This window comes from Anabrus simplex, chromosome 5 (genome assembly GCF_040414725.1).
Source record: "Anabrus simplex isolate iqAnaSimp1 chromosome 5, ASM4041472v1, whole genome shotgun sequence".
Lineage (NCBI taxonomy): Eukaryota > Metazoa > Arthropoda > Insecta > Orthoptera > Tettigoniidae > Anabrus > Anabrus simplex.
In genome coordinates, this window is record NC_090269.1 from 232881929 (window position 1) to 232907084 (window position 25156).

The 25156-nt window shown below is 39.3% G+C and overlaps 1 protein-coding gene across 1 annotated transcript in view; it reads left to right on the forward strand.

Annotated features, from left to right (window-relative positions):
• LOC136874793 (uncharacterized) overlaps positions 1 to 25156 on the forward strand; it is a 311583-nt gene that overhangs the window by 21973 nt on the left and 264454 nt on the right. The window contains exon 2 of the mRNA XM_067148465.2: positions 7018 to 7327. Within this exon, the coding sequence (XP_067004566.1) occupies positions 7071 to 7327 (257 nt within the window). The 5' untranslated portion in view covers positions 7018 to 7070. The remainder of the gene's footprint in view (positions 1 to 7017; positions 7328 to 25156) is intronic.

A 25156-nucleotide genomic window follows, 5' to 3' on the forward strand; every position in this document is an offset into this window, starting at 1 on the left:
CCTTTTCTTCCTGGGTGCGGAATTTGATGTTCATACCGGCACGCAACTTCGTGCCAGAACAAGTGTCCTGGTCAGGTGGCATCCTCGTTTGTTGGTCATCGGTTCGTCTTCCATTGCTGCTGCGTCTCCTAGTAGGGGTCTCTCCAGCCGTGCCGTTGCAATCGCTGCCTCTGTCTCATGGGCCATCGTCAGAGCCTCTTCGTAGTTCTGTTTCTTGCCGATCGTCCTCCCTGGACGGATCTCAGCGCAACGTAGTTTATCACAGGCGTCAGCCGCCTCGAGCTTGGTGTCACCTCGGGACAACTCTTCCGCAATCACGTCGCCTAGTCCCTCGATCACAGTGTCGATTATCTGCGGCGTTATATCTGTGCGCCGAGTCCTCTCCCGCAGCTGGACTCGGTAGGTGGCTCTCGGTTGGTGGACACCGCAGCGTACGTCGAGCACTCCCACAACCTCCTCGTAGGTCGAACTTGGCTGGGGGCTGCGTTGAACTGTCAACTTCTGTACACGTAGTCCGGCGATCGGGTATTCGGCACTCTTCTTGGATGTTGATCTGGTCTCGAGCTGGGTCCGGCATGTTCTCATGGAAGTAATCCTGTTGTCCCGTGGAGTTTCCAATTTCACGATGGTTGAGCCGCCATCGCTGCTACCGGGATTCATTCGCGTCTCCACAGCCATTGTTTTCCCACGCAGGGCACTCACTTCCACCGCTGGGCCTCGAACCCCGGACTCCACAACAGCAGGCATCCCTTCGGACCCCTTCTCGTCCAGTTCGTTGTCGTCCCGCACTTTGTTATTGTCGACCTCGGTTTCGAGAGAGCGCACTTCGTTTTCTGACTTTAACAGCTCACTCTTCCGATCACTTAAGTCTGTTTCCAGCTGGTCTGGGATAGAACTCTGTTCAGATCTCAGTTCATTAATGAGTTCGCCATAGGTAGATAAGATTTTGTTTTCAAGCTCACTAAACTTGCTTAGAAAAATCTGAAGCTGTTCAGAATTCATTTCGCTAGTAGAAATTTCTGTCGACTACAAAATATGCTACCAGGTACTCGATTCTGACACTAGTTTTTACGTAAGAGTTTATCCACTAGTTTATCACACTTGTCCATCCCACTTCTGACGCCAGTTGTAACGTTTCGGAGGGGTAAATAAGTAAATAAATGAGTACAGAACCTGGTAGCGTTCTATTTCTAAGATTTATTAACTAAGCACTACATAAATACAGATTTACACACACACATGATTGCCGAGCTTATAGCTTACGCAAGTACACTAACGCGGTTCACACTCTCTCTCTTAGTTTCTCATGTTCCATCTAGAATGACACACACACACGCACACACACACACACACACACACAGAGTCATCGATTATTTACACTACACTCACTCAGTCACAGTCCACAGCCTACATGTCAGTCTCGCAGGTTGGGATAGTATCCGCTGTTCACTCAATCCGTCGAACCCCGTTCGCAGTCTGCACATGTCGGCACCCAGGGTTCCCTTCGCGCTGCTCCATTTCACCCAAGATTCTTCTCCAGCATCCGGCCTCAAGGGACTCACATGCCATCAGGGAAACAGGAACGAGTCCTTGGCTCCAACAGGCAGATACTCCATCAGGCTGACATCTCAGCCCAGGCTATCACTGATTGCGCTCTTCGCTAGTTCACACCAGCGAACTCAATCTCGCTCTCACTTACTCACTGCAGGCAAGCAACTGCTCTTATATACCTGCGCCAGCCCTTCTAGATCAGCCCAGATGCTCGATGAATCCAGGAACCTCGCGAGATGGAAGACTCCAGATTAATAGTGGAGTAATTTCCGTCGTTCCATGCAGCGCAACCACGGACAGAAGAGAGAAGGGCCCGCCCAGCACTTAATCACTGTTTGTGATTGGCGCGGTTGAAGCGTGGGTGGGCCTATGCGGTGCCGGGCCGGGCCCATAGCCAGTTGGCATGGCGGACGCTATAATCATTACAATATATATATATATAAGGACCTTTCAGTTCACGTGAAGTCACTGACATGTATTTCAATGAAGTCACTGACACGTATTTCAAATAAGGAATGATACTGGAAGATATGTTCTCATTTTCAGGGAGTTGCACCCAGTAAGTGTATCATACTTTTACTTTGTGTCTTTCTTCGTAGTAGCAGCGACGTGTCATTGACCCTCCTTTCAAACTGTACTGTTAATTCTTAAGGGATGTACAAACCGCCAACATAGCTACGGGATGTGATTCTTTGAGAGAATACTTCACTTTAAATTATTATTTTCATATGTTAGAGACTTACAGGCTTTTAAAACTATTTTCAAGTGTTTAATTAAAAAACTTAAATCATTGTAAAGTTAGTGAAAAAAGAATTGTGTTTTCATTCAGGTGCGCAAAATCCTTTAAAATATTTAAAATATGTAATACTTAAAATATTTATTATGCATCGAAATATGTATAAATATGTAACTTTAAACTCCTGGAATAAAGGTCCTTTTAGTGTGATATGCTGACATTTTAGCTTTTCTTGTAGCTACATATATGGGAACAGAATACATAATTACATATAATCCGGGCTCTGGTGATTACAATTCAATACAGAACAAAAACATGAAGTTTATATCTTATAATGAACACATTTCTCTTCTAAAAGGATTTCCAAGTAAGATTACCATAAATTCCACTTTCTAATAATGTTACTAAGGTTGGAAGTCACAAGATGGAATTTTCCCGAAAATAAGTTAGCCTCCTAGTTTCATTAAAAATATGTAGTATGTAGACATAGTTTGTGTTTGCCTGCCAAAATTTATTAGAACTCAACCACAGAGAGGTCTTTTAGCTACATATATGGGAACAGAATATGTAATTACATATAATAAGTAATTACATATAATCCAAGTAAGATTACCATAAATTCCACTTCCTAATATTGTTACTAAGGTTGGAAGTCACGGGATGGAATTTTCCTGAAAATAAGTTAGCCTCCTAGTTCCATTAAAATGGGTAGTATGTAGGCATAGTTTGTGTTTGCCTGACAAAATTTATTAGAACTCGGCCACAGAGAGGTCCGGTTTACTCTTCCATCTGGCAGAACAGAACGTTGAAAATGATGTGCAGGCAGCCTACATGTCTTAATTAAGTAAGCCCCAGCATTTGCCTGATGTGAAAATGGGAAACTGCGGGGTACTAACTATGAAAAACCAACTTCAGAGCTGCCGGCAATGGGGTTCAAACCCACTATCTCCCAAGCTCACAGCTGCTCGCAGTACAACTTTTTCTAACACTCACCAGCACAGGAACCGCTGTTTAATTTTAATTTTGTCTTTGGGGATGTCAGTAAGTTCTTGGCTACTGGTACCAACTGATGTGATGTAATTTGTTCCTGGTACCAACTTCACTTAGTACCTAGTACCAACTTTGGTCGGGCTGTTTAATTTATTCGTGGTTAGTTGCTACGGTCATAAATAATACTTCGTTGGTATGGTAATCAGCAAGGTATTGTTAAACATGGATGTTGTTCCGTACAGAGGTTGCTATGTCAGAAGTACTGATTTTCGAGGGAATGAATTATTCTTTAGATGCTCTCCAATAAGATATGCTAAATGTTTATTTAAATCTTCCTTCCTTCCTTCCTTCCTTCCTTCCTTCCCTCCTCCTATGTACATTAAACTTTGTTTTTGTGTGTATGAAATATTTTTCAGCATTCGCCTACCCTGGACCATTAGTGTTACTTTTCAGAGGCCCGGCTAGTCAGGAAATCATTTGACTGGATAGGTTAGGTCCGGCTAGTGACAGAACCATTGGTCTGGATGGGTTAAGTCTGGCTAGTTAGAAAACAATTGGTCTGGATAGGTATGTGCAATGGCGTATGGCTTTTAGTGCCGGCAGTGTCCGAGGACAAGTTCGGCTTCCCAGATGCAGGTCTTTTGATTTGACTCCCGTGGGCGACCAGCGCGTTGTGATGAGGATGAAATTATGATGAAGACGACACGTACACCCAGCCCCCGTGCCAGCGTAATTTACCAATTAAGGTTAAAATTACCGGCCCTGCTGGGAATCGAACCTGGGACCCTTGTGACCAAAGGCCAGCACGCTAATCATTTAGCCATGGAGCTCGACGTCTGGGTAGGTTAGGTCCAGCTAGTGACAAATCCATTGGTCTGGGTTGGTTAGGTCCGGCTAGTGGCAAACACATTGAACTGTGATCAAGGAATCCCCGTGGGTGGGGGCGGTAGAATAACACCCATGGTATCCCCTGCCTGTCATAAGAGGCGACTAAAAGGGGCCCCAGGGGCTCTGTACTTTGGAGCGTGAGTTGGCAACCACGGGACCCTTAGCTGAGTCCTGGCATTGCTTCCACTTGTGGGCTGATGACCTCGATGTTACGCCCCTTTAAACAACAAGCATGAAGCTTCCATTTGTGCCATGCTCCTCACTTTCATCTATCCTATCGGACCTCCTTTGTTCAACTCTTGTTCTTTTCCTACCGTGATGGTATTATGTAGGGAGTCTTTTTATTTTCATGCCCTTGTGGCTCTTGTCTTACTTTGGCCGTTACCTTCATTTTTTGAATTGTCGGACAACTTCCATTTTTTCTCTCTGATTAGTGTTATATAGAGGATGGTTGCCTAGTTGTTACTTCCTCTTAAAACAATAATCACCACCTGTGATCAAGGAAAGGGGGTCTGGGGGGATAATCCCCCAGGTTAGGGCCACGAAGTGGCTTTAGGCTTGTCGGCATCAGCACAATGTACATCTTACTGTAACATTAAAAATTAAATAATTGAAGTTCAACCATTTCAATACATAAAAGAAAGAAATGTAGTAATTACATTCTTATTTAAATGGGACCGGTTTCGACCCTAGTCCAGGTCATCGTCAGCCGTAAAAACAAGTAGGCGAAATCACACAATGTTTATGAATATTGGAGAAATGGGTCAGTTTCACACTCTGTCAGGCACAAAGTCACAACACTATCAAATAATATACGAAGATTATAAATAAACTTGAAGTCGCAGATGAATAGATTTGTAGAAGCAAACCGCCAGTTCCCGGTGATCAGCGCGGCACATACAAGGTCATGCGCTGCGGTCTCGAATGCCAAAGTAGAGTGGAGAATGTCTTGAAGGTCAAATATTTGTCTCGGTTGCGGGAAGTTAAGTACGTATATAAAAAATATGCGACGCAAATCTGTATAATTGAATGAGAATTTGCGCTCCTGCTAAGTTCTTGGAAAACAGTTGACTTGTAAAAATAATTGTAAAGAGAAAAAAATGTAGTAAAAAGCGTAATATCGGAAAACAAATGAAAACATATATGCACAGTGCGCTATTTTTTAAATTGAAAAAATTATTAGGACATGATTGAAGTAGTCGAAGTTGGCGCAAGACAAGAGTTAAAATTTGAAAGAGGAGAACCGAAATGAAGGTCGATTGTTTTTTTTTTTTGTTTTGTTTTTTTTAAATAGAGAAGATAGAATAAATTAACAGAGGAAGAGTGATAGTGATAGTGAAGTTAGATGGTATTGAGGAAGGATAAGATAGGGAAATTGAAGGAGGGGTAGTTTAGGGTGGGTTAGGAGGGTGGGTTATTGGAGGTAGAAAATGTGGGTGGGAACTTTGTAAGGCATGGAAAATAGAATTGGGGTTTTGGAATTTGGAATTTTTGAGAAGAAGAATTAGGAAGTCAAAAAGGATATTGGGTTTTTCAGAAATGTCGTTTAAATTGATATTAGGGTTGAAGTACTGGGCAAGGTGGATAAAGCAATTTTCAGTAATGTTTAAGAGGGGGCCTTTGTTAATGATTTTAAGTATATTCATGTCATTGTTAATACTGGTGAAACTATGCTTGGAGTCTTGTATGTGCTGTCCTATGGCAGAGAATCTGTTGTATTTAATGGCGTTGACATGTTCAGAGTACCTGATATTGAAGTTGCGGCCAGTTTGTCCGACGTAGGAGGAATTGCAGTTGTTGCATTTGAATCTGTATACACCAGATTTAGAAAAAGCATTAGACTTATTTAGAGATTTAGAGTTGTGTAAGATATCAAGATTTCTATTGTTAGTTCTAAAAGAAATTTTCATGTTATGTTTTTTAAAAATATTAGTTATTTTATAAGCATCCTGAGTGAAAGTGAAGGTGGAAAAAGCAGTTGGTTTTATTGTGTCTTTAGATAAAGTGGTTTTTGGACGGTGTTTGAATTTGTTGATGATGCAGTTAATGAAGGAGTTGTTAAAGCCATTAAATTTAGCAATGTTGCGGATGGTGTTTAATTACGTTACCGCCAGATCTGGACCACTTACAAATGCTACTGCTCCTCGTGAATACATATTATTCTGTTTCCATTATTTGGGTCGTATGAATTCCAAGAGTGACAACAGCGTAATCTATGCTTTACAGTGATGAGATCTGTAATTACTGTACTGCTAGCTCTGAACCATTTCAACATGTTATTATTTGTCTTACTTATTCATATTAAATCATAAGTGGTGGAATCTATGCTTTGCCAGGTTGAGATCCGTAATTATTGCATCCCTACCTCTCAACTATTTAAACATGTTATTTGTCTTTGTTATTCATATTATATCATGGCTGGCGGCGGCACGAATGGACTTGGCCAATGTCTGAATATTTGCCCTATGAAACGACACTCCCACCCTTCAAGACACCGAGATGTTCTCATTCTTATTAATTTCATAGGCTTATTCTTTCCATTCTTACTCTGGATTACAACGATGATTATCTTGTTTGTAACACTGCCTCATTGTTTTAGGTCATTTTATATTGTGTAAGTTGGCCATAACTTCTTGCTGTCTTGAATTATGGGAGTGACGTTTCTCCAACCAATGGCAGAGTCCATTCGCTCCACCATCAGCCTTGATTATTATGTTATTTATCCTGGTGAGGGTTATTAAGAATGCACAGTAAATAACAGATGTAGACAGTGGCATTTGGTGTCTGTCTGAATTGCTCCATATTATAGTTCTGCATTTTAAATGGTAATTTTTCTTTTCCCCTATGTATAGTTTCGAGGTATAGAAGGGGATTGCCTGAAGAAGAAGAAGGTACTAATGTAAGAATGTCAGAGGTAACTAATGGTAGTACTTCAGACAAGGAGAGTGGGTGTGAAAAGCCAACTGAAGAAATGACTTCACCACAGACTGCTGAGACTGTGGTTGACATTGCTGCCCAGGAGACTAATAGCAGTGTAGATAATGTGGATAATGTGGATGGTGATGTGAAAGAAGCAAATGTGGATGGTGATGTGAAAGAAGCAAAGTCCATTGACAAGGATGGTGAAAATTATGCTGTCTTCGTGATGAATATTCCATTAACGTGAGTAGCTCCTTTTATATTGTTTCACTTATACTGTATTGGAGATAAGAGAAAACTAGATTTGTCTGGGTTGAAGGATGTACTCATTGCTAGTTGGTGTTTTACACAGTTGTCTTTGCTTGTGTATACCACCTGCTAATATTTCCTAAATCAGATGTGGTATTAATGTGTTGTACAGATAGATGCAGTCTGTATAGAGCTCCCAACAGTGATCTGAAAGCACTTTTCTTTCCCAAAGTTTGTTTTTTAAATGCATATTGGATAGTAAAGAAGACCTAGCACAATATGTGGACAAAATTGACCAGATCAGTGACAGGATAATTAAAGTTAGACTTGGACTTGAGTGGAATCAAGGATTTTATACATGTTTATGCACCCCAATCAGGGAATGCAGATGAATGTTTAGAAGAGTTTCTAGAAGAACTGGAAAGTTGTATGGAAGGCAAAGAGGGTATAATAATGGGAGACGTGAATGCACATGTTGGAACAGACAGACAGGGAAAAGAAGAGATAATTGGCCCCTATAGTTATGGAAACCAAGTTGAAGAAGGAGATTTGGTAATAGATTTTTGTAGAAGGAATGGATTAATTGTTGGCAATACGTGGTTTAGAAAAAAGAACTCACAAAAAATAACTAGATATGGTTGGGGAGATAGAAAGACAAAGACAGTGATTGATCTTATTCAGGTGGAGAAGGAGAAACGTAGACAACTGGAAGATGTGACAGCAATGCCAAGAGCAGATTTTGAAGGAAACCATAAAGTGTGGTAGCCATATTAAGACTTGGTAAAATAATGAAGTTAATAGAAAAAAGAGAAAGAAAAATAAAGGGATGGAAGTTAAAAGAGAAAGAAATAAGGAAAAAGTTTCAAGAGGATCTGAAGAAAGAAATTCCCGAAGATGACGTGAACAATGAGGAAGAGGAATGGACATGTTTCAGAAAGGGTTTTTTAAAGTGTGAAGTAAACACCTATGGGAGACTATCAGGCAGGAAAAAGGAGACTCCTTGGTGGAACAGCAGGGTAAAGGAAGCAGTTAAAGAGAAACAAATGGCGTGGAGGAAGTGGATAGGCAGCAGTAATACAGAGAATTGGCAGAAATACAGGGTCTTTCATAAAGAATGAACCAATTTCGAAAGCTTATTGCGCAGTACTCAAGCCATGCAGCAGAACGAGTTGCATATCGTTAAAAAGGGCGTGGCCTCACATTTCTATTAGTAGTCAGTAGAGTGCTCCGTACCTTCCTCCCCACCCTGCCCCTCCCCTGACTCCATTCACCCTACACAGCAGTGACATCACTCAATTGCCGTGTGAGTTTAACAATGGCTACACCTCAGCACAAAGCGTTTTGTGTTTAGTTCTTATGGACCGAGTCTGTGGTCACAGTGGAACGCGAGTTCCTTAGGAGATTTAACTACGACTCGTACAGGTCCTCTCCCAACAACATCCGACGGTGGTTCCAACAGTTCCAGGAAACAGGATGTTTGTGTAAAGGAAAAAGCCCTGGTCGACCGTGAACTGCACAGTCAGAAGAAAATGTGAGGAGAATCCAAGAGCCGTTTACTTGGAGCCGCCGGAAATCCATATCTCAAGGTCGCCGTCAGCTTCAGGTGAGCAGTACCAGTATCTGGCGTGTCCTGAAAAGATACCTATACATGAAACCATACAGACTTCAGCTGGTTCAGGCACTGAGACATGTTGACAAGGGACAACAGATGGAATTGTGTGCTGTGATGCTGAACATGGAAAATGATGAAGACACCTTTTTGCGCGTCATTTTTAGTGACGAAGCAACCTTCCATATCAATGGCTGTGTCAGTAGTCGCAATGTTCGTTTTTGGGGAACCGAACACTCATATGCTGCAATCGAGCATGAGCGGAATTCTCCCAAGGAAAATGTTTTCTGTGCGGTCAGTAATGTCAGGGTTTATGGCCCTTTCTTCAACACCAACACTGTTACAGGACAAAGCTAACTTGCATTGTTACTAATCTGGCTCTTCCCTCTGCTGCAAACACACTCATGCGACTTCATTTTCCAACAAGATGGAACCCCACCTCATTGGAGCTTACCAGTGCGAGCATTTCTGAATGAAACAGTGCCTTAACGGTGGATTGGTCGTTGCACTGCTATGGATCGTGCTCTACTCTCATGGCCTCCCAGATCCCCAGACCTCACTCCTTGCGACTTCTTCCTGTGGGGATACGTCAAGGACAAAGTTTATGTTCCGCCACTACCTACTACACTGGCTGACCTTGGAGAGCGGATAACATGTATGATCAACTCAGTGGATCATGATATGCTGCAACGTGTTTGGGAGGAATTGTCCTGTCGCCTTGATGTGGTCGGTGCTGCTGTGGTGGTCATATTGAACACTTCTAGGACTTAACTTGAACATCAGCCAAACACATGCGTCTTAGGTTTAATCTTGTACTACTGACTGTTGGGAAAATATAGCTTAATGAAATTGGTTCATTCTTTATGAAAGACCCTGTATAAAGAAGCCAAAAAGGTATGTAAGAAAATAGTACAAGAAGAGAAATGGAAGAGCTGGGAAAGTTTCACAGAAACTTTACAGGAGGATATAAGGGGAAGTAAAAAGGTTTTGTATGGTTTGGTGAAGAACAGTGTAAGAAAGAGGGAAGATACAAAATTTGTAAAAACTGAAAAAGGGGGGATATTGATGCAGAGAGATGATATACTAAAAAGATGGGAAGAATACTTCTCAGAATTGCTAAATATCAAATACAGTGCACTGGTAGATGAGGAGGAGCAAGAAGAAACAATGGGGAAAGAAGAAAAACAAGGAAAGGAGATATCAGTGTTGGAAATAGAGGAAGGCATACAAAAGATGAAGAGCGGTAAAGCAGCAGGAGTGGATGACGTAACTACGGAGATGATAAAAGCAGCAGGACCAAGAGGGCTAAAGTGGTTGTATAGATTAGAATGATCTGGAGGAAGAAAGAGATCCCAGAAGAGTGAGGAAAGGGTTTAATTATCCCGATACTTAAAAAATAGTGATAAAAAGGAATGTAATAACTGAAGAGGGATAACCCTTAATGCCCAAATAGCTAAGATCTTTGAGAGAGTATTAGATGGAAGACTGAGGAGGAAGCTAGAAGGAGAAATGGAAGAACAGTATGGGCCAATTGCAGAAACTGTGTTTAGACTACGTCTATGGTTAAACGATGCCTAAGTATGGCTGCCACATTGCAGAGACGTTATTTTTCACTTAGACACTATCTAAAACCAATGTTCAACCGGTCATGTTTAACCACTGCCGACAGCACTGTTTAACCTCAAATGAGAGGAATGAATCACAATCAGAGGTTATGTGCCATGAAACATGATATTTGTATTATCATGTTGAGACGATTTACTGGAAGAACAATATGGATTCAGAGAACACTGATCAACTACAGATCTCATATTTGCACTTAGAATACTGTTAGAAAAGCATTGGGAGAAGGGCAAAGACTTAACACTAGTGTTTTTGGATCTCGAAAAAGCATTTGATAGTGTTCCAAGGAAGACTATATGGGAATGTTTAAGAAAGAAGAATGTACCCAAAGGGCTTATCCAGAAAGTTAAAATGCTTTACGAAGACTGCTGCAGTTGCGTACAGATAGGAAACGGTAATTCTGATTGGTTCCAAACCACTAAAGGAGTGCAACAAGGCAGTACCCTTTCACCATTACTTTTCACTGTCATGGATGAAGTCATGAAAGAAATTAAGCAGAAGAACAATATGGACATCAATGCATTTGCAGATGATGTAGTAATTTGGGGAAATACAGAGAAGGAAGTCCAAGAGAGGCTGAACACCTGGAATGAACATTTGAAAGCACACGGATTAACAATAAATAAATCGAAAACTGTTACTATGTCTGTCAACAGGAGAAGAAGAAAGGAAAAATAATGCTGGAAGGTACACAACTAGAAACAGTAGACCAATATAAATATCTTGGGTGCATCATTTCAAGTGATAATAGAATACAGCATGAGATTAACAACCGCATTCAAAAATCAGCTCAGTTTTACCATCAAGTTCGGAACCTCCTCTGGAACGAACAAGTTCCCTTAAGATCAAAGCAGATTCTATTTCAATCATACTTCACCCCCATAATAACATATGGCCTAGAAACCTGCACAACAACCCAACAAGTGGACAGCAAACTACAAGCCGCAGAAATGAAGTTCCTACGAACTATGGTACAGAAGACAAAAAGGGACAGGGTAAGGAATGAAAGAATAAGGGAGCAAGCTGGTGTGTACCCATCCCTGAATGAAAAAGTGACAAGGGCCCGTTTGAAATGGTTTGGCATGTCAAACGAATGGACGATGGAAGGACAGCAAAACAATGGCTACACACAGTCGTGGCCGGAAAACGACTGGTAGGAAGACCTAGGAAGAGGTGGCTGGACCAAGTGAAAGAGGACATAGGAACAAGAGGAATCAGCTGGGATGTCGTCTTGAGAGAAGAGTGGTACATGGACAGACAGAAGTGGAGAGTGCTCGTAAACCACACCCGGGCAACTGGAGTGGAAAACTGATGATGTTGAGACGATTTCTGGAAGAAAGGTTAGTCCGACAACCTCTCTGTCGGTCGCCCGCTGCTAAATCGGATTAATTCATGTGACGTACGGGGAGATATATCTTAAAATAAGGTTTCGCTTTTCAAGTGACTTGTTTTTTGAGACTGACAATGGGACAGTCCGGTAACTGTCAAATTGAATCAAATTCTTGGCAACCGATATATTTTATTATACACATGGGATAATTTCCATGGAGTTATAGGTCACCTCCACTGTCAGAATAACTTGTCCCAATTGTCAGAGGGCTGTCACATACATCAACTGGGACGGATTCATTTATATTTAGGCCTACTGCCAAGTAAACACACATAATAGTGAAAACTAAAAAGGAGGTTGTAAGTGTTTTTTATATATATAATCACATAAGTTTTTGGCAACTATCAGATAGGAAAAGTCAAGTGATGGTGATGGTGGTGATTATTGTTTATAGAGGAGGACTGGAGAAGAAGAGCCGTGGCCATCATAACAGCCCTAGTATTTGCCTGGTGTAAAAATAGGGAAACTACGGAAAACAATCTTCAGGGCTGCCGATGATGCATTTTGAACCTACGATCTCCAGAATGCAAGCTACATCTATATGGCCTGTACAACACACTCTGTTACACATTACTATTGCTTCATCTTCCCTTCGTCGAAGCTACTGTATTTATGAGTAGATTACACTCACTGTAACAACGCTATAATCAAAGCTACACTTACCCGTACGGTGGCTTGTCGCTTTAGTGTTGATAATATTATGAGATTGAATTTCCACCGAAAGTGATACTCTTACCTGTGGACAAATCATGCTCATACTTATCCATATTTGAGTAATGTTTAGGAAGACAAGCAGCTGACTGGCGTTCGGTGCGCGCACAGAAGAATTTCATTGGTTGCGACAGGCAAATCAATATTGAAAGTTTAAGCGATGTCTAGTTAAACATTGGCTGAACATTGTTTATGCAATGGAAGATTGTGTTCAATTTAGAATCCAAACTAGTCCCATTAAAAATGAAATGTTATAATTCGTTTTATAACATTGTATTGTACTGAATAGGTTGACCCCACTTTTTTTGTTCCCATTAGACATAAGTTATTTGCCTTGTTGTACTTCCTCTTAAAACAATCACCACCACCTTAAATCCCATGTTTTTTGTCTTCTACCATTCTCCTTTTCTTGTGTTTTCTTATCTTGTGCTTTCCTCCTCTTACTGGGCAAGTTGGCTGTGCAGTTGGGGGCGCGCATCTTTGAGCTCGCATCCGGGAGATGGTGGGTTCAAACCCCACTGTTGGCAGCCCTGAAAATGGTTTTCTGTGGTTTCCCATTTTCAGACTAGGGAAATGCTGGGGCTTTACGTTAATTAAGGCCATGGCCGCTTCCTGCCCATTCATAGGCCTTTCTTGTCCCATCGTCGCCATAAGACCTATCTGTGTTGGCACGACGTAAAGCAAATAGCCTTTCCTCTTCAAGAAAGCAGAACTCTAGTAGGGTCTCCTCAGTGAGTCTGAAGGATTGCCAGTTGATGGAGTTGGGTACAGAAAGTGCTCTTCAGGATTCTGAGAGGAGTTAAACCTTTTTTTAATTTTCATGCTGTTCTTTGTTTCTCCCCTGTTTTCTCTCACTTTTTGTCTTATTTTAACCTTTTCCATTGTGTATTGTAATTAACTTGTATGCTGAACTGGATAGTTTAATTATAATAATTACTAGCTGATGTACCCGTGCTTTGCTATGCAATTCTACATTGTATACAGAATTCTAGATTAGGCAGTGTACACGTTGTGTGTAAGATTGTATTCAATTGCATAGCTTTTAACATTACCCCAGAAATGCAACGGGGAAGTCTCCATATGTCTTTTCTCATGTCAAGACTGGGTTAGGGAATTTTCATTGTAATGTTAGGCCTTCTTGCCTACCATCAGCCACAATCAAGTTGGAGAGTTTTCATTATAATGGCAGATGCTCTCTCTCTAACTGTCTTTTAACATCCTCAGTGGTTTTCCCAACTGAAATGAACATAGGTCATTACAATGAAGTTACTAGGAATGTTGTGATTAAAAGCAATGCTATCATATGAAATACGCTATTAAATGAAAACCTACGCATTTTCTAACTTTTAACAAACAGTACTATACTGCAAAGCTGGCATGACCAGGCCACGGACAGCCGTTAAATATGCACAATGCTCATTCCAATCAGCGCCTCAGAGTAGGGATCGAATAACTGAAATGTTATAATCCATCATTGTGTTGCCTAACAGTAGTATCAGAAAATGTATGAACCAAAGGCTTGGCATACTTAAGAAGAATGTCATCGAACTTCCCACCAATATTCGGGCAGGCTGTTATACTCGGTATAGAGCACTAATCCCATCTATAGGAGATGAGTGATAGCAAAAGAGACAAAGAACATCGCAACAAACAGTGGTCAATATAATGTTATTGTTGATAACATTTTATGAGCTTTCGATATTGTAGGCCTTCACATTTAGTTTTATTCTGACTGAAATATCACTCTTATCATAGTCGGTGTGGTTAAACTGAATAAAACATAAATGATTAGAAATTGTATTCTCTATAACTTTTGTTATGTAGTACTTTTCGATAGGACCAATAACATAGGTATTTAAAAATGAAATTTTAGATGCCTTCCCCTAAACTACCATTTCATCCAGGGTGAATAAAATTATTTAAAGCCTAGACTGTAGTTTCTTATTCCCCGACTATACATACTGATTTTCATTAAATTCTGTTTACATGTAAATCTTGTTTCAATACGGAACCTAAGTATGAAATTCTTAACGTTAAATTAAATTCTGTTTACCCATTTTCTTGTTGCTCGGCTTTGATGTGGACTTAACAAAAATACAAATTCATGAATATCTCTATCATAGCCGGTACAGTAAAAACGTGTAAGACATAAATGATAGGAAATTTAATGCTGTATAACTTTAGTTATGTAGTATTTATTTATAGGACCACTAATAACATAAATATTTGAGAATGAAACTTTAGGCCTTCCTCTAAACTACCATTTCAGTCAGTGCGAATAAAATGATTTACAGCCTACATTGTAGTGGCTTATTTCCTAACTTTACATGCCGATTTTCATTAAATTCTCTTCAGCCATTTTCTCCTGATGCATGTACAGTAGAGCCTCGATTATCCGACCTAAACGGGACCTGGAGTACGTCGGATCACCGAAAATGTCGGATAATACGGAATAACTTTGAAAATGAACTGATACAAACAGGAAGGCTATACTCTAGTACTAAAACAATGATATGTTTTACGGTGCTCTGTTTATTGAATTATCAATTCAATTGTACAGTACATGCAGTATTGAACGAAAACATTCGAGATGTCTTACGAAAAGAAACTTTTCTCCACAGGTATTAAGCTGCCTAATGCCGTATCGTTTCTTCCACCAATCAAGCCACCCAGCACTGGCAGGAAAATTAGGGTCCCCTTCATTAAACTCCTTCTGGAAATACGCAGCCTTTTCCTGCAGAATGGGGCCAGATATTGGCAGCTCCTTCTCCCGGTGTTGAGATAACCAAAGAAATAGTGCTTCACTTACTTTTTCGTACTCACATTTTTCATTTTTTTCTCTGCTCTGGTAGAGAAGCACTTTTAAATTTCTTCCCTCTGTTTTTTTCCAGTCTCCCACTGTAACACATCCAACGTCCATAATCTGAAGCCACATTTTGAAGAATTTCCTCTTTGTCCAGTCTCTTTAATGCACTCAACTTGTCTTCCATAGAAACAATCACTTTCTTCCATTTACTCGCTATACTCACAGAGGATATGAAAACTACAACATCTGCACCCAACCAATACTACAATGAACAATGACTGAAGACTCACTGCACCTGTCCTTGAGAAAAAAAAAAAAAACCTGCCCTACCGCCAGCGGTCAGGTCAGTGCTTGTCCCAAGGTCGCACCCTCCACAGCGGGTGTGCCTGAATTTAGTCTCCACCAAAAGTTCAAATTAAGTCTACCAGTGTCGGATAACACGGAATGTCGGATAAGCGAAGGTCGGATGAGCGAGACTCTACTGTACATACATACATACATACAGAGATGACGGAAATAAGAAAAGTGCATTTCCTCGTTACTGTGGGCATGGCCGATACAGAAATACCATCCTTTTTAACTTCTGAGTAATATACAGACAAAACTCTTATTTTATATACCGTATTTACTCGCATATAACTCGCCACAGCGTATATCTCGTACCACATTTTAAATATTTGAAATGGCAGGGAAAAAATTCCCGCACATAACTCTTATTAACTTCTGACATTGTCATAAAGACATACGGTACATACACGAAACAAAGTTTGGGTATTCCATGGACGTGCCTTCATTAAATATCGGGATTGTACCAATTGCTGCATTTTTTTTCTACCTGCAAAATGGTTGAGGCTAACTGTTGTAACAAAAATACCTAACACACAAACCCTGCGCCAAGGCCGCATTCCTAGCCAGTCAGTCACACTTGGCCATCCCTCTCACTCTTCCGTCTTTGTCAGTATGCTTATCTACCTGTCCAGCAGAGATAATCGCGTGAACTGGGAGTGTTTCCTGGTAGTCAAGTGATCACGGTATTAGGTATAGTCCATCTGTTGTATTGTTGACAAGTACCAGTATTAATTTGAAACAATTAAGTTTATTGAAGTAGTCAACCTATTCAATACAATACATTCGTGAGAATGTTTATAACTTAAGCATGACACTTAAATTGCTCAGTTATAAACATTCTCACGAATGTATTGTATTGACCACTTCAAGAAACTTAATTATTTCAAACTAATATACAATTTTCAAAACGGACAAATCATGAAGTTTATTACATGCAATGCAAAAGCCAACCAGGCTCAACAAAACAAGTTCCTCAACCTCAAAATCAAAATTGGCAAATTAACGAGATACATTAGTTTCCTTAAAGAATGTTTAAGCTCTAACATAATACCCAAGTTTCTGAAACCATTGCAAAGAAAAGGTAGTTACACTACCAACTCAAAATAAAGTTAACCGAATCTGGATAAAGAATTAAATTAAACTACGATACAAAAAGAAAGAACACCTCAACCCCAAGTTATACAACACACATCTTTCTGTCTCTCTAAGTTTGGCTCCAATCGAATGGAACTCTTTTCTAACACATGTTAATAATAAATTGACAGTTATTTTAAGCACTAAACAAAGAACTCACACCATTAAAAGCTTCTAACCGTAACAAAAACGATCAGAATAACGCAAACACAAACCACAAACATTCAAGTAATAATACCCAACTCACCATTAATTTGACAAATACACAGTTTCAGAAATGAAATTAATATTTTCAACACAGGACCTAAATTTAATTGGCCTAATAGACGTAAAGAGAAGGACATTATTGATACTATAGCCAAAATCGAATCAAACATAACCAAACTCCCTTCAGAAAAACAGAATGATATAAGATGTGTGATCAAAAAGAAATTACCTACCTTACCCAAAGAAATACGTAAATATCAACTCAGAATATACTAAAAAGAAGCTATCCCAAGAACTAAAAACTAAGATAGAAACTAATAGTATTATTGTTACCAAAGCAGATAAAGGGGGAGCCACAGTGTTGATGAATAAAAGTGAATACATCAGCAAAATGGAATAATTCTTCTTGGACAAATCATACTCAATTATCAATAAAGACTCGATAAGCAAAACTTAACGAAGCCTAAAATCTTCATTTAAAAAATTCAACCTTCCTACTAAAAGGACAGAACAGCAAAAACTTATCAACATGAACCCCAAGCTACCCACAGCAAGGGCCTTACTGAAAATTCACAAGAAAGAAGTCCCCATACAACCCGTAATAAATTGCAGAAACAGCCCAACCCATACGAAACTTAATAGATTTTTAAAACAGGTTAAATAAGTTCACATTGCAACCTAATCATGTAATGTGCTCGTAAGATATAACAAACGTGTATCCCAGCATCCCAGTCTATGAAACTATCAAAATTATAAAAAGTAATCTTGACAAATACAGCCAATTAAGTAAACTCAAAATTGAAGAATTCATTAAGTTATTGAACTTTGTACAAACTAATAACAATTATTTTGTTAGTTGCTTTACGTCGCACCGACACAGATAGTTCTTATGACGACGATGGGATACGAAAGACCTAGGAGTTGAAAGGAAGCGGCCGTGGCCTTAATTAAGGTACAGCCTGGTGTGAAAATGGGAAACCACGGAAAACCATCTTCAGGGCTACTGACAGTGGGATTTGAACCCACTATCTCCCGGATGCTAGCGCACAGCTGCATGCCCCTGACCACATGGCCAACTCGCCTGGTGAATAACTATTTTACTTTTAATGGCAAAATATATCATCAGAAAGGCCTGGTAATGGGTGACCCCATTTCAGGTATATAAGTCAGACATATACAGGGATTTCTTAGAAAATAATAAAATTTTGACTGAGATTGAAGTCATTAAACTATGGTTACGTTATATGAACGACACGTTTGTTATTATTGATAACGAAATAATAGTGATCAAATCTTAGAATTTCTCAATACCCTTGACAATCGTATGAAATTTGCAAAAGAAGACGAGAGTAAGAGTTCATTGAACTTCTTAGACATAAGTACAACACGCTCAAATAATAGTTTGTTTTCAAATCTACAGAAAACCTACTAATTCCCCCATAACAATTAAAAGTGATTCGCTGCACCAGACATCTCAAAAAACAGGCCGCATACTACAGCTTAGTCTATCGAGCATTCAAGATTCCCCTGTCAGCAGATAGCCAAAAGAATGAATTAGTATACATTAGAAATTTAGCCAAATGTACGTAATGGTTACAACACAGTATGGATTAACAGGATCATTGATAAAGTAAAAGCTAAGTCATTGACAAACCTCATCCCAGATAAACCAGACAAGTCTAATTCCGCATCATTCACTTACAGTGATTCACGCATCCACCACGTTTCGAACTCCCTTAAGAAACAAAATATTAAAATAACATACAAAACTCAGAACAATAATTACAGTAAATTTTTTAATCACAACATGTAAACCACATAAGGATCCTTTCACAAGTTTAGGAATTTACAGACTAACATGTGCACTGTGTTCTTGTTCGTATATTGGTCAAACGGACCGTAGCTTCTACACTAGATACCGGGAGCATTATAACGCGAGTAAACATAATACATTTTCTGCAATGAGCATCCATATGAAAGATACAGGCCATCAGTTTACAACCATAAATCAAGATCTTACAATCCTCAAGAAATTGAACAAAGGAAGGTTAATGGATGAATATGAGAATATCTACATTTTTTTAGATAAGTATTTTAATAAAGACCTAATTTAAACAACGTTTCAGATACTAAGAATCCCACTTACGAAACTTTACCTAATTTACCACAATGATTAAATATAAAGGGTTGCACGGTCAAGAGTATCTTTAAAATATGCCCCTCAAATACTCCTACAGTTTCCAATAACGTAACATCCCCGTGGTTACCCCACACTAACACTGACCAACCAGGCACGTGACACTCCGCCCACCCCTCCTTCCCCTACCCTCCCTCTACCTAAGACGTCACACTGCTACAGCACACAAAGTATGAAAGCAGTAACTGTCAGTCGAGCTGGCGACAAGAATGACACGATCTTGCCGCATACAACACAAGGAATTAAGCAAAAAAAGTTCCATAACTTAGCTCTTTAAGGGATTAATAACACCATCTTTCTGTAAGACATCATTTTCAATTTTGTTACAGACATTCTAATGAATTCATTTCCTCAGTGGATATCATTCTTCCATCTAAAAATTTAGTATTTTGCGAGTCTCCCATTCAACCAAAATCAAGACAGTGGCCGACGCCACATCTCGAACACTTTGGAAATATTAAAGAACTATTTAAAATAGTTTTTACTTGAGTCCGCCTTGTCAATACACTTAATAATAATAGAAAACTTGAACTGACATTACTGATGAAGGGAATGGATGATTTTCCCGAAACATGTATAGTAAAATAAATAGTTTTCTATCATTATAAAGTGTATTGGCAATCATAGGTTATTATATTATCTTATATATAATATATATATTATTATAACTAATTGTGTATTGACAAGGCGGACTCAAGTAAAAACTATTTTAAATAGTTGCTTAATAGATTCAGACAAGTCAATACAGGATCAAATAAAATACCAATTATGGTTAAGTTTATCAACACATTGGAACTATCTTTGATCTACCTATCCTTATTATTCGCTTATTTTCTAAACCATTACAGCGTCCAAATTAGATCGCCAGTCAATAACGGCCCGTTTTTTAAAATAGCATGAACCAAGGGCTTGGCTACAATATAACTCACAGCTGTTTCAATTCCACAATCTGTTGATATGCCTTTTGTAAAGAAGACTTCAACATAGAAAAACATAGCTATGATTATAGAAACATCAAGAGGTTTTATAATATCCTTCGGGTACGATTAATAGATATGTTATTACACTTATCAGACATCAAACGTTTTAATTAGCATTCAGACAACTTTCACTTAAATCTTTATCCTGTGACTGTACATAGTGTCTTAACGTGGTGTTCATTTTGTATCAAGCGTTAATGTATTCTTTAAACGTTAAACATTGTTTCATAAGACAGAGAGTGCCTAACCACATGACAATTATTTTAATAGGTGCGAACAGCAGGTATCTTACAAATTATTTCAAAGACTTTTTTAGAACTCCACTAAATCTTGTTTACCTGTTACTAAAGGACCGTCACATTGTATTTTAAACTCGTACTACTATTTTAGTTACAAGATGGTTTAATACGAATATATCGGGATCCTGATGACAATTGATTTTAAGGCTGATAGATAGGCTGATGATGCCCACAACAAGGGCGAAACATGTCCCAGTTTGTGTCGTGCTTAAGTTACAAACATTCTCACGAATGTATTGTATTTAATAGGTTGACCACTTCAATAAACTTAATTCTTTCAAATTAATATACAATTTTCAATACTGACCAACCATGAAGTTTATTACATGCAAGTACCAGTATTGTCTTCACTTTACATTCTTGTTTCTCAGTTAAGTTTTTTTGTGTAGGTCGATCTTTAAAGTGTCTGGTCATTTAAATCTGCTATGGTAATGGAATAAACCATATAGCCAGTGTCTCCACGCCCAGTGTTGGGCGGTGGTAAATAGCGTGACCCACCATAAGGACCAACGCCTACGGAAGGGAAATGGGCTTTCAGAGGAGGAAATTAAACTGAAACCCCGTATCAACTGTAGCACCTGTACTCCAGAGGAGCAGCTACAAAAGGCATCTGTTCTCTGTGTTAGGAGCAGCCTACAAGTTTCGGCTGGCAGTAGCTTTAAAATGCCTGTGGGAGTGGCGAACTCATTGTAATAATTGCCTATATGATGGCAAGTGTACTGAAGCCTTGGAAAATGCTAGGGTGTTTCCCCACAAGCAACGTGCAGTTGTTGTGATGCTGGGAGAAATGTGAGAAGTGGGCAACCAGCAACCAAATATGTCAAGATAGCGACCACAATTGTAGTGACACTAACAGGGAAAGTGGAAGAAATTGTAGATTTTATGGTTGACAAAGATATAGCATTGCTGGGAATCAGTGAGACCAAATGGAAAGGAAGAGGTGAGAGGAAACTAAAGAAAGGATACACCTTTTACTGTAGTGGAGGAAGAGAAACCAAAAATGGTGTAGGTCTTGGAATAATTAGAAAAGACCTAAAGGAATACCTAGAATTGGTGGAAAACATAAATGACAGGTTTATTAAGGTCAGCTTGAGACTTTAAGTTGGTGTTACAGATGTAATTCAAGGCTATGCTCCGCAAACAGGAAATACAAATATGAATCTAGAGGAATACCTTGAATATCTGGATGGCCATGTACAGGACAAACAAGTTGTGATCATAGAAGATGAAGAGCTTATAGGACCATTTGGACATAGGAAGAGAAACAAGGCAGGAGATATTTCGGTAGACTTTTGTAGAAGAAATGAGATGATCATTGGTAACACATGGTTTCGAAAGAATAACAGTCAAAGATAACAACAATTGCTGGGATAACAAAATCAAAACTCTGATAGATTACATTTTGATCGAGAAAGGTAACACAAAAAATGTTGGTAGATGTACCAACCCTCCCAAGTGAATCTTTTGAAGGAGATCACAGAGTTGTGAAAGCTAAGTTAAAGATGGGAAAGATACAAAAGATGACTGAGATTAGGCAGAGAAAGCTAAGGGTGTGGAAATTGTAGGAGAATGAAATAAATGAAGAGTTCCAGATACATATTAAAACAATTATACCTAAGGAAGACATCGAAATGGTCAAAGATGAATGGGCATACTTTAAAACAGTCGTGGTGGAGTCTGCAGAAAAGACCTGTGGAAGAGTATCAGGAAGGAAGAAAGATCTAGAAACATCCTGGTGGCATGACAGGGTAAAAGATATAGTTAAACGGAAGAAACAAGCTTGGAAATAATGGCTGAGAAACAGAGCAACAAATTCAAAACAGGATACAGGCACTGCAAGTAGGTGTGCTCCAAGATGGTTCAAGAAGAGGAAAAGAAATGCTGGGAAAAATTCACTGAATCTCTGCAAGAAGATACAACTGGAAGCTAAAAGATCTTATTCCAGTGGGTAAAAAGGAAAAAACCCAGGTGAAGGTGTTAACTTCATAAAAAATGAACAGGAGGAAGTGATGTCACAAAATACCTCAGTACAAGGAGAAGTCGAAGAACCAGATATAGTGCAGATGGCAGATAAGGAAAACAAGGTGTCCATGGCAGAGACTCATTGGGCCACTAAAAGGATGAAACGAGGCAAGGCAGCTGGAATTTGACGAGGTCACCATAGAAATGATAATAGCAGCAGGAGCAATTGGCCTACAGTTGTTGTATACTCTGAAGAGTCAATATGGAGAGAAAAGACTCCTCCAAAAGAATGGATGAATACCAATCTACAAGAAAGGAGACCGGAAGCAGTGTAAAAATTACAGAGGAGTGACACTGATACTTTATGCAGCTAAGATCCTTGAAAGAATCTTGGATAAACGAATAAGAGACAGAGTGGAGGGAAAATTGGCAGAACACATATGGATTCAGAAGAAGCAGGTCCACATTTGACCCAATATTTACATTGCGTCAGGTGATGGAAAGGTATTGGGAATATGGAAAAGACATGGTAGTAACGTTTTTAGATATTGAAAAGTCAGATGACAGTGTTTCAATGAATTTGGTATGGAAAACATCAGAGGCACAGATTGGAAATGAAACAGTGCAGATGGTAATAGCATTGTATCAAAATTGCAAAAGCTGTGTTAGAACCAAAGTGGGTTAAACTGAATGGTTCAGAGTTTAGACAGGCTGAAGACAGGGAAGTGTATTGTCTCCCTTACTCTTCATTATCATCATTGATAGAATTCTACATAATGTCCAAGGGAAGATGATGGGTGAGCAAGTAAAGTCTATGCTCTTTGCTGATGACATTGTACTTTGGGAAGATAATGAAGACAAAGTACAGACTAGGGATGGGACAAATGGTTACTTTCCAGTACTATGTTCCTGTGTATTCGTTACACTGTAGTATTAGGTTATAAAAGTAACATAATACAAGTTGCAAGTCAGTTTTTAGAAGGAACATTCCTCATACCTGTTGTCTCTTGTAGCCCCTAACCGCACCTTAGTAAGTACTTATAAATAGCAATACTATAACTTCATCTCGCTTCCTTTTCTCCCACTGTGTCTTTCACCAGCTCGTCACTCACATTCTTAACTATTCCTAGAAAAATGTTTGCAATGACCCATTTACATTCCGAGAACCAATACCTCGAAACTTTCATGTATGAAAAGCGCCGGGGTTGCTATGTGTATTCGTAGATGTCCAAGGATCTGTAGTTAAACAGACACTAGGGCCAGACTTTATAAAATATGTTGATGAATGAGTGCCATATACACTTCAGATGCCGCCAGAATGGGTCATGAAGTAATAGCCCTTCCAGGCAATACGTAAGCAGAGTTTAATCCAGTACTTTTTTGTTATTTGTTTTTTTATGTTGCACTGACACTGACTGATCTTACAGTGGCGATAGGATAGGACAGGACTAGGACGGAAGCAACCGTGGACTTAACTGAGGAACAGTTCCAACGTTTGCTTGATGTGGAAATGGGAAACCACCGAAAACCATCTTGAGGACTGCCGGCAGTGGGGTTCGAATCCACCATCTCCCGAATACAAGCTAACAGTTACGTAACACAAACCGTGTAGCCAACTCTGTCTGTAAATCCAGTATAAAAGGCTCCAAAATCGTCTTTCTTCATATACAGAAGGTTGTGGATATTTGGTAAACAACAGTGGAAGTGGCTTGCCCAGGGTCGTTTATTCTTCTATATATATCACTCCTCTTTTGTTCTGCTAAACATTACGATAGCAGCTTTTGCTGCGCTGCCTCACAGGTTGCAGTCAAGTGTGAAATTTCAGATTCACGTGATGGGACTTGCAATAGCTTTTCAGGACCTAATAGTTGAGTACCATGCACATTATCAGAACTATATGAACCAGTAGAATTTTTAATTAAATAATTATTATCATTATTATTATTATTATTATTATTATTATTATTATTATTATTATTATTATTGGGTACCTTATTTCAACACATTTCTAAGAAACCGTTTTCCTGTAATTGAGTTTTTGTCCACGTCAATCGTACCGGATTTAATATTACATCTACTCACTCAATGTCCAGAACACGGAGTGAAACTCGAGATGCAAGGTGGAAAGACCACGCTTAATTGTTTCGAGAAACTAAGCCACTGTATGTATTACCACCAGTAAGCCTAATACAAAGCACTTCAAATAACTAAAGAATATCTGTAACCGACCAGCAAGTAACAGGATAGGAATATCAGTATTGCCACTAAACTGTTACAAAGGTATCGCTCGCGCCTGCGCAGGAGTGCACGCTTAAAGCGAGCTGCTATGCTCCCTAATACCCGTTAGCCAATCAGAAACTCCCTGCCCTTCCCTTGGTTTCGCTGAGACAGTTACTTTAGTATTAGGGTGTCCGGAGGAACATAATATTTTTGGAACACCTTACTGTTATGGATTAGGATACAGTATCATGTTACGACAGACACAAGTTGATTTATGGAATGAGGATATAAGAAATTTTGGAATGAAGATTAGTACTGCGAAAAACAAGACTTTGAT